The 18,345-nt window shown below is 39.0% G+C and overlaps 1 protein-coding gene across 1 annotated transcript in view; it reads left to right on the top strand.

Moving 5' to 3' along the window:
- The first annotated feature begins 3,398 nt into the window (after window positions 1-3,398).
- atpv0e2 (ATPase H+ transporting V0 subunit e2) overlaps window positions 3,399-18,345 on the top strand; it is a 28,127-nt gene continuing 13,180 nt past the window's right edge. The window contains exons 1-3 of the mRNA XM_041784844.1: window positions 3,399-3,597; window positions 7,205-7,252; window positions 14,245-14,343. Of these exons, the coding sequence (XP_041640778.1) occupies window positions 3,494-3,597; window positions 7,205-7,252; window positions 14,245-14,338 (246 nt within the window). The 5' untranslated portion in view covers window positions 3,399-3,493 and the 3' untranslated portion in view covers window positions 14,339-14,343. The remainder of the gene's footprint in view (window positions 3,598-7,204; window positions 7,253-14,244; window positions 14,344-18,345) is intronic.

Below are 18,345 nucleotides of genomic sequence, written 5' to 3'. Positions count from 1 at the left end.
AGAGGAAACACTGGAGATCCTAAAAATGATAAAAGGATAAAAATAAGTAAAACCTCAGTACAAATAAAACCTAAGAACTAAAATATAAAATAGCATAACTAAGAAATTAAGGTAGGAAAAGAATAAAATTCATAAATAAATACAGATTGAAGGCCTAAAATAAATAAATATCATAAATGAAATAGATAAATATTAATCAAAAGCTAAGCTAAAAGGTGTGTCTTGAGCCTGCTCTTAAAAACATGAACGTTCTCTGCGGCCCTGAGCTCCTCTGGCAGGCTGTTCCATAGACGAGGGCCGTAGTGCTGGAAAGACGCCTCGCCATGAGTGTGTGTCCTGACTTTGGGAATGACTAAGAGCCTGCTGCCAGAGGAGCGCAGGGTCCGCGAGGGTTCATAAGGTAAAAGCAGTTCTGAAAGATAAGAAGGCCCAAGACCATTAAGACATTTAAAAACCAGTAAAAGAGCTTTAAAATTGATCCTAAAACACACGGGGAGCCAATGCAGTGATTCTAAAACCGGTGTAATGTGGGCCCGCCCTCTGGTCCTAGTCAGGACACGTGCTGCTGAATTTTGGAGTAACTGTAGACCTGAAATATTCTTTTTGGGAAGACCAGAGAGCAGGGCATTACAGTAGTCTATACGACTAGTGATAAAAGCATGCATCAGCGTCTCCGTGTTGGCTTGAGAGAGAATGGGGCGGACTCTGGCGATGTTCTTTAGATGATAAAAACCTATTTTTGTTACATTCTTAATGTGTGGAATAAAAGTCAGCTCAGAGTCAAAAATTACACCCAGGTTTTTCACTTGTGATGATGGATTAAAAGACAGTGCTTGTAGTTTGGGTAAAATTTTCTCTCTCAAGGCCTCAGGCCTTATAAGTCTTGTTGACCTGAGCCATGGTAATTAAGTAACAGTAACACAAATACATCATTTTGACCCAGCATACTTACATTTAGGTCACTCAACAAAACTGTTTCTGGCTAAGTTAACACATTTTACTTGGGTGGAACCACTTTCCATAATTTTATTACGTTCACTGAGCATGTTATTTTTTTGAGTGCACTGCCTGTCTTGGGCTCCATTTCCTTGGCCTGGTTGGATCTGGAGCTCCACTGCTAACTGTTCTATCTTTGCTCCCTGCTAACAGCAGCTCTGTTCTAACCTCTGTAACTCTCCTGTTAAGCCAGTGATCAGGAGTTGGAGTTGGTGCTAAGGCACCGAGGAACGCCCAACCACCTCCTTACATACGAGTCAGTTACTCTCTCCAGCTTCTCCACCTTCGATATTGGGATCTCACAAACTGACATGGGCCACATCAGTCTAGGAAACAGCCCAAACTGCAAGCACCATAACTTCAACCTCCCTGGGAGTCCTGATTCATCAATCCTCCCTAATCCCTCCACTGCATCTTTTCTAAACTGCTCCACCTGTTCACTGTCATTCAGGTCTTCATGATACCACCTCCCTAAGCTCTTTACTGGCTTCTCCCTGATCAACGGTATCTCTTCCTCATCTACAAAAAACTTCCTGTCAACAATCTTCCCTCTGGATACTGAGATGCTCCTGGACTTACTAGGCTTGATCTTCATGCTAGCCCACTTGAGATTCTTATTTAGCCTCTCCAGTAGCCTTTTGTGCATGGCACTGTCGTGGTGACCAGCGTCATGTCATCCATGTAAGCCCCGATTGGTGGGAAGCGCATCCCATCCTGCCATCTCTCTCCTCCTACCACCCACTTGGAAGCTCTAACAATGACTTCCATCGCCATTGTGAAGGCTAGAGGGGAAATCGTGCTGCCTGCCATAATACCCACCTCTAGCCTCTGCCAGCCTGTCGTAAAGGTTTCAGTACTAACACACATCCTAACATCTCTGAAGTACATCTTCACTAAGTTTACCACCATCGCTGGCACTCTAAAGAACTCAGATGCCCTCCAGATCAGACTATGAGGTACGGACCCAAACACATTTGCTAGATCTAAAAATACTAGGTGTAACTGCCTATTCTCTGCCTTAGCTGGATCTGGATCATACTGGTGTGCTCTATGCACCCTGCAAAACCTGGGGTCCCTGCTTTCTGCACCGCTGTGTCTATTAGCCTATTCACCTGTAAATAACTGGATAACCTCTTTGCCATGATACTGAAGAAAATCTTCGCCTCCACATTCAGGAGTGCGCTGGTACGAAACTGGCTCAGATCAGAGGACCCCTTCTCCTTAGGAATCAGGATCCCTGGTGCTCTACACCAGGCCTTTGGGATAGACTGTTTCTCCCAGACCAACCTTAATAACCGCCACAGGAACCTAAGGACGTCAGGCGTGTTTTTGTAAATCCTGTTGGGGACTCCGTTTGGCCCTGGAGCCGAAGAAGCCTTCACACGCCTAGCCACATCCTGCACTTCCTTCCACCTTGGTGGTTTAACATCCATACTAAACTCTATCTCCCCTAGTGGTGGCATGTCGGGTGGGAGGTCCAACTCCCCGGTCTGTCCTGGAGCTGAATGTGTTCTTTTTAAATACTCCTCTACCTCCTGGTTTGACGCTCTAAGCTGCCCTGCCTTTTCCTGAACAAACAACCCTTTAGCAAACTATGAAATGCTGTCCTGGCCCGCTCCTTCAGCTTCCTTTTCCTCCTTAACTCTTCTGCCCTTCTAACTGTCACCAGCCTATTTCTTAGCTGCTCCTGTAATCCTGAAATGTGCATTTTTGAAGGTGAAAATCAAAATGGAAGTTGAATTACTGAATTTTAATGTTATCAATGATTTAAACGATGCATCTATTATTAAAATAAAATAAAACAAAGTAAAATTAAATAAGATAAAATAGAATAGAAACTTTCATTGTCATTTCACATCAGGTATACAGTGAAACTGCAGTTCTTCTCTGGCCAGTGCAGCAGTGAGTTTAGAATAATGTACAATAAATAATAGGAATAAAAAGATTCATATTAAAACAGTCAGATAAAAAGAAAATGCAATATGGTTATAAAATAGAGAAGTATTTCAGTTAATGTATTTTGGTTTCTAAATTGCACCAGCCATTTGGACAATATTTCTGTCATTCATGGTTTCCTCCTTTATTCTTGAATAAACTTGTTTTTAGCGCAGCAGGGCTTTCAGGTATTATGGCACAAAGAAATAAAAATAAAAATCATTTCAGGTGATTAAAGATTTAAAATGTCAGGCTTTTATTGGAAAATATGATTATTTTGATGTCTAAATCTTGATTAAAATGAAAATATTAATTCACTTGTCCGCAGTCTGCTGGCACAAACACCCATCCAATCCCTCTCACTGTAATCCTGAAGGACAGCTGCTTTAACCAATCAGAGACCGCTGTCTCCAGAGTCTGAACCAATCACGTGTCGTGTAGCCTAATTGGGCGAGGACATTGCGGAAGCGACGTTGGGCTCAGCAGCCATTGATGCTCGGTGTTCGTACCGGACAAACCGCCGTTAATTCTTCGTTTCCAGGTTGGTCAGCGGGCTGAAGTCATGGTTTCTCACTCCCTCGCCCTGCCGATGATCTGCTTCACCACGCTATGGGGGCTGGTGGGGGTCGTGGCTCCGCTTCTGGTGCCCAAAGGACCCAACCGAGGGTAGGTGGTGGAGCTGCCGCTAATTGGCTGGCATTTACAGCCATTATGTAACCGTTCTCTGCCGCTGCAGACTCTCATATTCACATTCAGGTATTTTTATTAGCCACTGTCATTATCTGCTGAACACCGAGCTGTAGCTGCTGGTCATGAATGTTGGAGGGTCCCCCTGCTGTGATGAAGGCCCTGACCGTCATCATCCTCCATCTTCATCATCCTCCATCCTTCCTGTAGTAAGGTTGAAGGGTCCTGAGAGGTCATAATGTGGGCTAACACCTAGAGACGGTGGTGTTTTAATGTTTTTAAATATGGGACTCTGATGGTAACTGATGCTAAACTGTTAAAGCTGCGGCATCAAACACAGTTTATATTTATGGAGCTCTTTTTACACTGAAATCTATTTAAAGTGATCCAGGAACGAAAAATAACTCTAAAAGCTTTAAGAGACTGTGAAACATGATCTGAAGAGGCAAATATGTGAAAATATTCACAATAAAAACATCTAAATAGTTAATTTTGATTTATTCAGAGATGCCTGGACAGCAGTCATGTCCCTCCAGACTATTCATGGATAAATGTTCATCGCTGTGACACATTAATACTGCATATTTACAACAGTATAGGCTCGGCTGTCTCACTGGTGACACTGACAATCCTATTACAGGGGTGTCAAACTCAACCACATGGGGCCGGATTCTGGATTCAGGACCAACCTGAGGGCCTAACAGGGTCACCTTTTAAACCAGAAACTGTCAGCCTCATTTCACCAGAAATAAAATACGAAATAAACAATCAGCACTGATGATAAATGATTTGACATTTAAAAAGTTGAAAAGATCAGTTTAAAGGCTCATAATCATAGAAAAGTAAATTTATTAGTTCAAAAAGGGAAAAATATGAACTTGAAAAATAATATTTTTGAAACAAATATATCAGAAACTTTCAAATATTTAGAAAGAAAGTCAAAATCATGAATTTAAAAGGTCAAAATATGAGTCAAATTTTTAATTGTAAGTCTAAAAGGTCAAACTATGGGATTAAAAGGTCAAAGTTGGAGTTGAAAATATGACATGAAATACAAAATAATTAGTTTAAAATGTGAAAATTTGACTTCAAATTTAGAATTATGAATCTTAAAGCTAAAAAATTATAGAAGAAGTCAAAATTATGAGTGTAAATGCTCAAAGTATGAAAAAAGTCAGAATCCTCAGTTTGAGTCCTGGTTGTGAGATGCTAAACTGAAAATGTGAAATTAAAACAATTGAATTTATTTTCCCACATTCCTGACTCTTCTCTAAATGTTTTTACTCCTTACTTTTTCAGATTTTGTGACTTACCAAAGATATTATAGATCATCAGGATAAGTTCACTTTTTTTCCAAATATGTTTATTGAATTTTGTTGTTTTCCTTTTAAAAATAACAAGGAAAGAACAAAAACAAAACAGCCAGTGGTCGATGCAATCACTGTGGGCAAGAGTAATACACATAAAGTGCAAAAATTAAAAATACAGATAAGACAAGATAAACCGACAGTGCAGTGCACATGGGCGGCGTCCGTGGTCAGTCAAGCAAAGTAGTCGTCAGCATTGAAGCAACGGTGGATTTGGAGAAACGAAGGTATGGAGTCCATATTTTCAAAAAGCATCCTTCTGTAGCATGAAGCAAACAGGTCAGGTTTTCTAAAGGAAAACAAGCCATGACTGTCTATGTCTATCCAGTATGCCTGGATTTTAGGACAGAGCCACACACAGTGGTAAAGGTTCCAACAGAAATTTTACATTTCAGACACAGAGGTGAGGTTTGGGGATTCATTTTATGTTTTACTGGGAGAAATTTGTAAGCAATGGAGGATTTTAACTGCAGCAATCTAGCACGGTTACACACTGACATCTTTTTAGTACGGCTCCACATTACTTCCCATTTATCTTCATCAATATTAACCCTTAAATTCCTCTGCCACATCTGTGCAGCACTTTGTGAAATCAATACATCAATTTGGCTCAAAATGTTGTAAACAGGTGATAGATTTCTGCGTAGAGCATTGAAGCAATAACCGCTCTATTTCTGATATTTTAGCTTTAATATGGAAAGTGGTTTTCTTAGTTATGAAATCTCTAACTTGTAAGTATCTGAAAAAATGAAGTTTATATTTCACATGAATTTGTTCAAATGATAACAAGGATGCTCCTTCAAATACATCATACATTTTTCTTATTCCTAGTGATGTCCAGGTGCTATACTCATTATAAGTTCACGATTTTATACTTGAGGAAGTCTGCAGACCTCAGACTGAAGGGACAGTTGGAACAGAAATATCAGATCATTTAACTGTTCCAGGGGCCAGATTTGGCCCCCGGGCCTTGAGTTTGACACCCCTGGTTTATTACACATTGCATCTAATGCTTTGATAAGGACTTTGTTTTAGTCATATTTTTGTATTTTACTTGTGTTTTAAATTGTGTTAGTGCTGTCCTCTGGATGGCGCTGTATTTTGTTGTTCATGTTTTTGTGCTCTTGGTGAAAAATAGATTCCCTCAGGAGTTAAAAAGGTTCAGAAAGCAGAGATGCAGCCAGTAGAGGGTCCTTAGAGCTTAAGGTTGGGTAGTATATGAAGTAGTGCTGCATATTCTGGAAATAATATGCAACTGTGATTATTCTGCACAGTATTGCAGTTTTTTAAATACAGTTACTATATAACACATAGATGGTATTATGAGTCTACATGCTTGGTTATGAATGAATATGCAGAGAATATGAAAGCTCTGAAGGGTGTCATTCTCAACTTCAAACATACAGATGTTAAGAAGCAAAAAGAACAAAACCTGAAGGTTTTACAGTCCAACCTTAAAGATAACGGTATCTCTTTATTTAGTGGGTGTGCAGAAACCTAGCATGGCACTGCCGTAATCATGATATGATCATTAAGTGTCATTTAGTAATTGATGTCACTTTCAATGTGATAAATTAAGATCATACCCACTTCTACACTCACCCCTGCTCCCCTGGACATCCAGAACTCAGAGTGAAAGTTTCCGGTGAACCTTCCACTCTGTCTGGTTGCTCTGCAGCTTTTTTGTCCTTTCCTGGAGAGCCACATAAGTAAAAACTAGATCTTACCCACTGCTCCAGTGTTTATAATGAGCTTAGACTGCTGTAGCCTTGTGTTACTGTAAGAAGAAGCAAAAGGGGTCAAACAGTGTCAGCTGTGCATTAAAGGTGGTCTTCATGTCAGTGACATGACTCATGTTTTGTCAGTTTTATGCATTAAATTTATTTTATTTTTTTTAAATAAAGGTAGTTTTACAAAATGCAACAGTGGCACTACTTTGAACATAAAGGCCTGTCTGCATGCATTTTATAAACTACTTCATAGAAACGAATTGCAGCTTTCATGCATTGTTTTAATTTCACACAGCCTGACATCATGCTATCAGTTGGACTTAGATTATTGTGCAGCTCTAAAATCCAATTTTTAAGATTTAACAATTTCTGTATTATAATCAGCATTTCTGATTCCATCTGTGGAACCAAAAATAGGTTCCAGCTGATAAGGGAGCCAGTGTGAAAATGTTTGGAGCTGTATTAATGTGACTGTGTTTCCTTTGGCAGGGTGATCGTCACCAGTCTCATCCTAACAGCCGTCTGCTGCTACTTGTTGTAAGTACGACTTTATCTTAAGAAATAACGCTACTGTCAGTGTGGTTGAGAGTTGCACCGTATCAATCTTTTTAAAATTCTATTGGCAATCAACCTATCAGCTGTAAATATTGTCCTGGATCAGCTGTAAATATCGTCCTGGATCAGCTGTAAATATCGTCCTGGATCAGCTGTAAATATCGTCCTATATCAGCTGTAAATATTGTCCTGGATCAGCTGTAAATATTGTCCTATATCAGCTGTAAATATCGTCCCATATCAGCTGTAAATATCGTCCTATATCAGCTGTAAATATCGTCCTGGATCAGCTGTAAATATTGTCCTATATCAGCTGTAAATATCGTCCTATATCAGCTGTAAATATCGTCCTATATCAGCTGTAAATATCGTCCTATATCAGCTGTAAATATTGTCCTGGATCAGCTGTAAATATCGTCCTATATCAGCTGTAAATATCGTCCTATATCAGCTGTAAATATCGTCCTATATCAGCTGTAAATATCGTCCTATATCAGCTGTAAATATCGTCCTATATCAGCTGTAAATATCGTCCTATATCAGCTGTAAATATCATCCTATATCAGCTGTAAATATCGTCCTATATCAGCTGTAAATATCGTCCTGGATCAGCTGTAAATATCGTCTTGTATCAGCTGTAAATATCGTCCTGGATCAGCTGTAAATATCATCCTATATCAGCTGTAAATATTGTCCTGGATCAGCTGTAAATATCATCCTATATCAGCTGTAAATATTGTCCTGGACTAGCTGTAAATATTGTCCTATATCAGCTGTAAATATTGTCCTATATCAGCTGTAAATATCGTCCTATATCAGCTGTAAATATCGTCCTATATCAGCTGTAAATATCGTCCTATATCAGCTGTAAATATCATCCTGGATCAGCTGTAAATATCGTCCTATATCAGCTGTAAATATTGTCCTGGATCAGCTGTAAATATCGTCCTATATCAGCTGTAAATATCGTCCTGGATCAGCTGTAAATATCGTCCTATATCAGCTGTAAATATCGTCCTGGATCAGCTGTAAATATCGTCCTATATCAGCTGTAAATATCGTCCTGGATCAGCTGTAAATATTGTCCTATATCAGCTGTAAATATCGTCCTATATCAGCTGTAAATATTGTCCTATATCAGCTGTAAATATCGTCCTATATCATCTGTAAATATTGTCCTATATCAGCTGTAAATATCGTCCTATATCAGCTGTAAATATCGTCCTATATCAGCTGTAAATATCGTCCTATATCAGCTGTAAATATCGTCCTATATCATCTGTAAATATCGTCCTATATCATCTGTAAATATTGTCCTATATCAGCTGTAAATATCGTCCTGGATCAGCTGTAAATATTGTCCTATATCAGCTGTAAATATCGTCCTGGATCAGCTGTAAATATTGTCCTATATCAGCTGTAAATATTGTCCTATATCAGCTGTAAATATTGTCCTATATCAGCTGTAAATATTGTCCTATATCAGCTGTAAATATTGTCCTATATCAGCTGTAAATATTGTCCTATATCATCTGTAAATATCGTCCTATATCAGCTGTAAATATCGTCCTGGATCAGCTGTAAATATCGTCCTGGATCAGCTGTAAATATCGTCCTGGATCAGCTGTAAATATCTGTATTTTTTTTTTTTTTACTCAGGAGAAAAAAGTCATAATTCTGAGATTTAAACCAGAAGAGTTTAATCTCAGAATAAGTATAAAAATGCTGCATCTGAAAAAAGAAATTCAGTGGCCCGACTACTCTTCTGTATTTTTTAAGTCACTGTGTCCAATTTAAAACTGGAAAATATGAAATAGGAAAATAAAACCATCTGTAATGTCAGTGATTCCTACTAAAGTTTTGCTAAAAACTACCCATGCATCAAAATCAGTCTTGTTGATCTCTGACATGTCTGAGACTATAATATCTTTAAAAATAAAATCCCCAGCCCTCCATCATTCCTTATACAGAAAATAACTCATTTTTGTTGGTGATTTCCATTTAAAACAACATGGGAAAAATATTTTTAGAGCTTTTTTTGAATAAATATTTTTTACAGTAGACATTTTTGGCTTTTTATTCTAGTGAATCTGAATGATACTAGAGGATGAAGTCAAAGCTCTAACAACACGCCCAAACTAATTCCAGTCTAAGAGGTCTATATCCAAAACCTTGTAGAGATAAAGTTTTCCACATTTTCTTTATTTAAAACAGAGAGATATTAATAATTCTGCAGTGGAGTGGTCGCTCCTATAATCACTATAAACCATTGTGGATATTCAGACATAAATGAAGTGTACGTGTTTCTGAGAAGACACATGGAGGAGAATCTGAACACACAAAGATATCAGATATTATTCAGAGGCTTAGTGAGAGCTTTACAAGCTCAAAGTCAGGAAACCGGCCAAGAAAAACAGTGACAAATCAGAATTTAAAACCCTCAGCTTTACTGAACAACCAGTCAGACAAAAACGAAGGATTAGAAGATGTTAAACAAATAACAGAATGATAGGAAGGGAATTTTCAGGATTGTTCTGTGAAGAGAAAAACAAATAAGCATGAAGTTTTTACTCTCTGTTAGAGTTTAACTCCAAATCAGAGGATTATTATGCAAAAAACACATAAAACTACTATATAACAGATTTTTCCATCTAGTTTTCAGAAGTTTTAATGTATGTAGTAAATGTATGGGAAAATAAACAGCTTTTAAGGACATTTTTCTGCAGATTAACTCATTAAGAGGCAGAGAGAAGTACAACTGGCGGAGTTTAACCACTAGAGGGAGCCCCAGCTTTAAATAAAGTCTCACTGTAAAAACAGGAAGCACAGGAAATTTAAACAGGAACTAAAATTTTAAAGTAAAGTCAGGGCTGGTTTTATTTTAATGACATAAAAATAAGGAGCTGGAATGAAGAAGGTGGAAAGGCAAACTATTTCACTGATGAAGTAGAGTGGCTGTATGTGCAGAAAACAAGAAAGTTCACTGATCACCTGATAAATATGAGAAACCAGATGATGTGACTGCTGATATATGAAAGATCATGTTTTATCTAATATGACGTCTCTGTATGTAATGTCAGCCTGTATCTGTCATTTTAAGGCTGTGTCTCACTGTTCCTAAACCTCCAGGAAGGCTGTGTTAACTACTCTGAGTAGTAATGAACAGAACAGGTCAGCAGCAACCATTCAGATTCATTCAGAGCAGATACATCCGTCCTTTTCTTCAGGGTCTGTCCCAGTGGCAGCAGGCTGAACAAGTCAACCCAGACATCTCACTCCCCAGCGCCGTTTTCAAGCTCCCTCTAATGTGTTATAATCCATGTAAAAATATGTAATACTCTCACCAACCAGAAGGTGTACCTGTCTGACTGCTCATTAATGCAGACGTCTAATCAGCCAATCACATGGCACCAATCAGGCTCCTGGTTAACTGGGGCATCAATGATACCAACCCTAAGCACTCGCACTCTTACTCTGTTTTCAAAGACATTCATTAAAATATGTAAAAATATTTTTCCCCAGTTTACTGCCTTAATTCTTTTAATCAGCTTCAGTCCTGATCAAAACCACCAAATGTTAGATTTAAGGGGATTTTAATGATTTACATGAAGTTTTGACTACAATAACTTACTGAGGTTTTTTTTTTTTTTTTTCAGAATTAAAAGAAGAGCTTTTGTTTTTCTTTTTAATGTCAGCTGGATGGGAGATTTTTCTAAGCATGGTCCTGGAAATGTCAAAGATTTATTAGTTAACAGTTTATTCATTTTTGTGGATTGTCAGACTTAAAATTTACTGAACACCTCAGCTATTCATAGACACCATCCCACTCCCAAAAATAAAAGGAACAACAAAACAAAACAAAAAATAATAATCCCAAAAATATCCCCAAATATGTTGTAGTTTTAATCAGGACCAAAGATGATCAATTAGGCCAAAAATGTAAAAAAATATACAGCTAACAAATGTGTTAGACCACCCTAACCCTAACCACAGTCAGGTTTCTGCCACAGCTGCCCTACATTAACAGCATTGGTAATTACCAAAATCATTTTGATGTTTCTGCAATGGTTAATACACCAATATGTAGAAGCTCTTTAACCCAAATGATATCTTAATGCTGAAATAGAATTATTATTGTTATCCATGAATTTTCAAATTTACTGATTTACCAAAAAACTGAACAAATAGTAAAGCACATGAATATTTCTGATGAATGTGTCAGATTATAGTTATTTACTGTCATTCCTGAACAGAAAAATGAGTTTTAGTGGTTGAATGTTATGCTTGATTCATTTCTGACTTCTCAGAGAAGCCCAGTGAGCCGACTCACATTTGGGTGAATTCAGTTTGAAATTCCTCATTCCTGTTCAAAATGGTAAAACGTGGAGAGCTGACTGAAAATGAAAGAGTCCGCATTAAAGCACTTCATGATGCTGGATGGTCTCTGACAGATATGACAGGTGGTCTGATACATTTTTTAAGCACTGTACATATTTTTTGTTATTTTTCCAATGAATGTTTTTAATGCTGGAGATTTTTTGTCTTTTTCAAGGAAAAACCTCCATAAGAATCCACCATATGCAGAGACACACATTGCAAAGTAAAAGTAAAAAATATTCCCCTAATGTGAAACCACCCAAAGAGGAAACTTAATAATCTCGCCCAGTTTTCCTGGTTAGTTTCCACACTGAAGAGTAATACAGCTTTGCAGCAGTAGTCAGAAATTCTGCCTTTTTATCCCCAAAGCTCTGATGTCATTTACCAAGAAAAATGATCTAATTCCAGCTGTAAGTAAATTTGAACCTGATCATTTAGTTAGGAGTGTGTAGTAGAAGCTCGTGGTCTTAAAAGTAATTTATATGAATTTCTTCCACATCTTAAGTTAATGAAACCTGGGTTTTTTGGCCATCATGAGACATCCCTGTAGCTAGGCTCTTAAGCCCCGCCCACCTCCTGCAGGCTTGATGTAGCCCACAGTAGAACCACCATGGTTCATATGTAGCATGTTAGCCAGTTAGCTTCATTAAACCAGCAAAAAGCTTCTTCAATTAGACATGCATCCATTATCAAACCAAGCATCAGTGTGCCTCGTATTTCAGATTTAACACATTAAAAGACCCTTTCATGTTTGACCAGATGGGATAATTATATCAGGATAGCATGGCAGTCACTGCCAGCTCTTAGCCTGAATCAAATTTCACAAAATGAACCGTACTGAACATGAGAAAGTGCTGGAGAAATGAAGACATAATGCCACTTACTGTTGCTGACTGTTGCATCACTCTCTCAGGTTGAATCCAGCCATAAATGCTCCTCAGGTTTGGACAGGAAGCGCGCTAGTTTATCTGAAACAAAAGCATTAAAGCAAAAAACAACCTCAACATGACAGCTTCACAGTGATCCAGAGAGCTTTGTTTCTGTCGTTTTCTAGAAAATTAGGGAAGAATATCCAGGTTTGCAGCACAGAAGAGCCTTTATGTTTGGAAAATCTACCAAAAACATTTAACAGAAAGTCTTCCTAGAAAGGACTCAGCATCTAATCCTCCTTTACTGTGGAAAAGGTGGCCATCAGTCTGCCTGATTTAAAGCTAAGTTATTAAAGAAGAGGATTCAGACAAGCTTTTAAGAGTTCTGATCTCTGAGGTTGGACAGAAATACTGAGATTAGGATATTTAAAGGTAGCATTCGTATCCCTTTAATTACCATCATGGAAAAACTTCCTTTGCTCCTCCGTCCTATGTCTCAGTCTACCCGCGAAGTGTGTGAACAACACTGCGACTATAAACCACTTCCAGCTCCTCGCAATCAAACCATAGTGTACTTATAGTTCTTTTGAATCAGTAGAAGAAGAATTCTTTTCCTAAGGACTGAATGAAGCATATATCCAGGTTCAGCATGGTCCAGGTTCAGCATGGTCCAGGTCCAGGTTCAGCATGGTCCAGGTTCAGCATGGTCCAGGTTCAGTATGGTCCAGGTTCAGCATGGTCCAGGTTCAGCATGGTCCAGGTTCAGCATGGTCCAGGTTCAGTATGGTCCAGGTCCAGGTTCAGCATGGTCCAGGTCCAGCATGGTCCAGGTTCAGCATGGTCCAGGTTCAGCATGGTCCAGGTTCAGCATGGTCCAGGTTCAGTATGGTCTGGCATGTCTGTGTGGGTCCCATATGGGTCATATGAGGGCTGTAAATATGGACCCCAGAAAGGGTTTGTCTGTGGGTTCCATGGGGGCTTCTACCTGAGACGAGGCCACATGGGCAACCATAGAACCTGCGGATAATCCCACCTTGGACCCAGATGCCTGTAACCCATGTGGGTCCACATGGACAATCTTGGTCCAATCAGCTCCTTAAACAGTAATGAAATGTGTGTGTGGTAGATTATTTCTTTGTTGTAACAATGCTTCTTGGTAATAACTCTGATATCGTTGGAAAGCCTGTTTATTACCCTTTAAATGATGCCACGTTTGTAAGGATCATGCATTTGTGGGATGAGCAGCAGAGCTGAGGATGTGGGTTTCACCCATGAAAAATGTGCTATTGACTCTTGTTTTGAGCTTCTGGTACCCCCAGGTGTGAGCGTGGGCGGGGCTACAGTGGTCAGTAGATGTCTGCTCCAACAGTCAGCGTGCCACGTTTGACTGATCTGGATAGGGCACTGCTGTAATCTGATTACCAGTTGAAGCGTCTGCAGGACATGAAGACTCTGTCTGAGTAAAACCAGGTCATCAAGAAAACGTATCTGCAGGCTGAACTCATTAGTAGCTGTTCAGGCCAGCAGTTCGTGTTAGAGTGATGAATTATAAAGTATTATTCCAGTTGATTCAGACCTGATAATCACTCAGAAAGCTGGTTTAAAATCAGACTCGTCGCCTTGATGTTTCCAGTACTGTGCTCTCTCTCCACATGAGTGGTGCTCAGTAGTCACAGGATCTACTGATACCAGAGAGATGCTGATGATCTTTTCTCTTTCCATACTCAGCTGGTTGATAGCCATCCTGGCCCAAACCAACCCTCTGTTTGGCCCTCAGCTGAAGAATGAAACTATATGGTATCTGCGCTACTTCTGGGAGTAAACCAGGTGAGTTTCAGTCATACTGACACGTGAATGATGGAGGAATATTACTGTTGTTTTGGTCCAAAACTACTACAAAATAGCCACTCATAAATGAAAACAAGCAAAAACATCATCGCTAAAAACCTAGAATTTACTGTGGAGGTAACCAGGATGATTTATTATACCTTACCTTACCGTACTATATGATAGAGTAAGTAAAAGCTTAACTTTTACTTTGAAGGCAGCGATCATGAACCGATACCCGAGGGCCAGACAAGGCCCTTTTTGTCCCCTAGAAGATGATTAAATTCAGAAAATGAGAGGAAGAAAAAATGTTTGGTGGTCCTTGGGGAATCATTTCTCTTAACCCTATGAGACCGACGCTGTTGTACTAAAATAAGAAGCACAGATTATGAAAAGTTAGAGAACTTTTGAGCCTTAAATTGTAGCCGCTTACCTTTTTATCCTCCATTGCTCTGTTTCAGTGATGCTATCCATGCCTTTCTAGTCCTCACTGAGGCTTTTCTAGCAAGCCTAGAACTAAGGTGACTTTCTGGAGCTTTAAAAGATAAAAACCATGCCAGTAATTTACATTTTGCACGTCATTTTTATTTGTTTTTTCTGCCACTAGCTTAGCATTAGCCACTGTATTGTTTTGTCACATGGGCAATGACAACCAATGGCAGGCTATTCTGTCGTCACACCATGCATTGCCAAAGTGAACATGTTTAAACACTCTTCAGTCTCTTATCGGCCTGAATGACACATAATGGAGAGACAGAGAGCCCGTGATGTGGCCCTCTGCGTCTCTGCAGACAGGAACTGCTTTGAGAAAATCCTCAACAGCCAGTCCAAAACAGTGCGAGGACTTTTATTGTAAATATGTGAATATTTTCAAGACTTTATGTCAAAGAATTTTTTTCCCTTTTTGGTCCCAAAGAGATGGCAGGACAAATTTGTGAAAAAGAGTCTTACTTATGGTAGATTACCATGTGTCACATAAAACTATTAGTTTTATTTTCATTTAGGGTTTTTTTGTCTTTATAGGCCCATAACTTTAAAAATCCAGTGACATTACTGCAGCACTCATACTCCTAAAGTCCAGGTTGTCCTGAAGAAAAGGATGTTTAAAGCTTGACTGTACCTCAGGGTTGATATTTACAAGTTTTTAAAGACTAAAAGTCCAGGAAAGACGGTTAAATGGTCAGAAAATAGCTTCAAGCTCAGAGGGTTAAATTCCTCCAGCTACTGAACAAACCCCCCAAAATTCAGATTGGTATAGAAATCTAAAACACAAACATTCTCCATTCTCCTGAGCCTCATGATCTGGATCTGTTCAAAGAGACCGGTTTCCTGTCAGGGTGGAGGAGAGAGGACGGACGTCAGCTGAGGAAATGCAGGCCAGACCGCTCGTCCAGACTTTAGATGGAGGCTGTTTTTAAGCTGCCGTTTCACCGTGGATACTTAAACACTTTTTATTTTTGTCACAATATTTCACTATTTTCAGGACACCAAAGCAGCTTAAGAACAAAGAATGTTTTCATTTTCACACTTTGAACACTTGGCATCTTAGTCAACAGCTAACTATAGGACCTTTTTGGTCATGTTTCTCTATGCAGAAATCAATACTTCCCCCCAATGGGAGTTCCTCACTGCTTAGTCACGTCATCTACAAAGAACCTGTAAGTCAGTGTTACTCAACCAAAGAGCCAAACTGTTAAAAATGACCTCTGAAAGAGCCACGGTCTAAGTAGAGAAAAGTGGCAAAAATGGGTTTAAGTGGCAATAAATAGAAGTTAACGTGGGAAAAAAAACATTCAAAAAGCAGCAAAGAAGTGGGTGAAAAGGGGCAAACTAGGCATAAAATTACAAAAACTAGGAAAATAAATGGCAAAAATATGGAGAGAAATGAGTTACAGGCAGCAAAAAATGGTAAAAAAGCGGTAAAATGTTGCAAAAAAAAAAGACTAAAATGGGCAAAAGCAGCAAGAGTGGAAAAAACAGCAAAAAGAAGTGACATTCAATGGCGAAGGTTAAATGAGCAAGAAAGAAGGAAACTTTTTCAAATAGCAAAAGCAGGATAAAAGAGTCAACAAAAGATTTAAAAAAGGGCCAAAAGTAGGACAATAGTGGCAAAATGGGCTTAAAAAGCAGAAAAATGGAGCGAAAAAAGGAAAAATAAGGGGAGGTTGCAAAAAATGGCAATAGAAATATACAGACAAAAAAAAAGGTTAACAATTAAAGCTGTGTCTTCAGAAGAATGTAGCTTGCAATGGATAGTTTCTGAGGTCAAAGTTTCCTTTTTTTAAGGTTTTCTGGGCCAAAAATATTTCAGATGACGACAAAGAAGATCCACATGTGGCTCAGGAGCCACGCGTTGAGCATCACTGCTGTAAGCTGAGATCACTTGTGATTTCATGTGAAGTGATACAGGATACAGTATGGTTAGAAAAAAGATAGCGGTACTTTGGTGGTAAAGGCTGATAGAGCGCGTACAGAAACTAAAGTTGTCATGAATAACTTCAGTAGTTTTGTTCTATCAGCGTCTAAAATCACACTCTCTGGTGTTCTGAGAACTAATACCTGATATAAACCTCAGAGACTGTCAGAATCTTCTAACTGCTTTTTCAGTTTGAGGAGAAATCTCTGCTAAAGAAGTGGAGAGTGAAGACCAGGGGACCTTAAACTGCATCTTCCTGTCGCGGCTTTTACAATCTCAGAAACGTATGCTAATTGCCAGTTTATGCTAATGTATTCCTTCTTAAAGATAAACCTCATTTTCTCACTTTTCACATTAAGCAGACGGCTCAGCGTAGTGAAATGTAATCAAACGAATCCTGTTCTTTGATTTAGATGAATCAGGGTACAGACATTACACTACATCAGCTGAACTCAGCAGTTATGAGTCTGCACAAACCCTGGCACATTTCACTACATTTATGAGTAAAATATAAATATCTGACATTTGCTGATTTTTCTGCATCAATAAAATCAACAAATATTGCCATAAGAACACTTAGATGACTGTTAGTATGTTCACTGGTGGCTTTATTGCACCATCAGTTTTCAGTCCTTCAGGCTGTTTAATGTATTTGCATGTTTGCAGATGGAAAACCACTTCATTTGTTTCTCTCAGATCAGGGTGGAAAATATCCCCGCTCTCAGCGGCGAACAATAACAGGAGGGGACTTCGGCCGTGAGCATCAGAGGATTCTTTTTAACAGTCCAGCTGATAAAATTCAAATCAAACTGTAAAGATTTTTAGAGGGCTACAGGCTGATTATACTTTCACACCAAGTCTGTACTATTAGATACGCTGTAGGTGCATGTAGCTCTGGACTTAGAAGTCTGCACACGTCACCTGACCTGCATCTCCTAGAAAGCGTATCTATGCGTCAGAACTATGAAGAAAACAAGCCCTGTGATTGGTCGGCCGGGTAGCACTGGGTGTCTGCTAGTTTCTGAGAAGGTCCCATGTAGAGATGTTCCAAGGTGAGAACTTTCTGGACTGTCTGTTCAGACTAGATAATTATCTTAGACCTGTATCTGACTCAGAACATGGATCAACAATAGAACCATCATGTCCAGCATCTCTGTGAGCCTGAAGTAGTTTTTCTGCTGATTATTGAGTTTTACTGATGAATATTAAAATAATAGTACAAGAGGCTGCAGCACAGACTGTCTCTCTCCTTTATGCTCTATCCAGGCAGCATCATGTGATTACAGAACAGCCTGCTATTGGCTGACAGACCCGCACAAAGAGTAAACAATATGACGGTTAGCATTCAAGCTAGCGGTAATAAATGTTCGTAAGTCAACTAAACTGAATAAAAACACGTTTTATATCAGGTTTACTGGTGTGGGTTTAATCATTAACGTCCCCAAAAGTCCCACGGGTTCCAGGCTCGCTGAAAATGCTGCTGTAAGGATTCAAAATCATCAATGAAGGAACAACAGCTAGCTTCAGGAGGAAAAACGAGTAAGAGGCAGCGATTTATGGTCATTTAACTTTAGATAAACTGTGTC

This window comes from Cheilinus undulatus, linkage group 4 (genome assembly GCF_018320785.1).
Source record: "Cheilinus undulatus linkage group 4, ASM1832078v1, whole genome shotgun sequence".
Classification (NCBI taxonomy): domain Eukaryota; kingdom Metazoa; phylum Chordata; class Actinopteri; order Labriformes; family Labridae; genus Cheilinus; species Cheilinus undulatus.
Note: the sequence above shows the minus strand (reverse complement) of the source record. Positions and strands in the feature narration are given on the sequence as shown.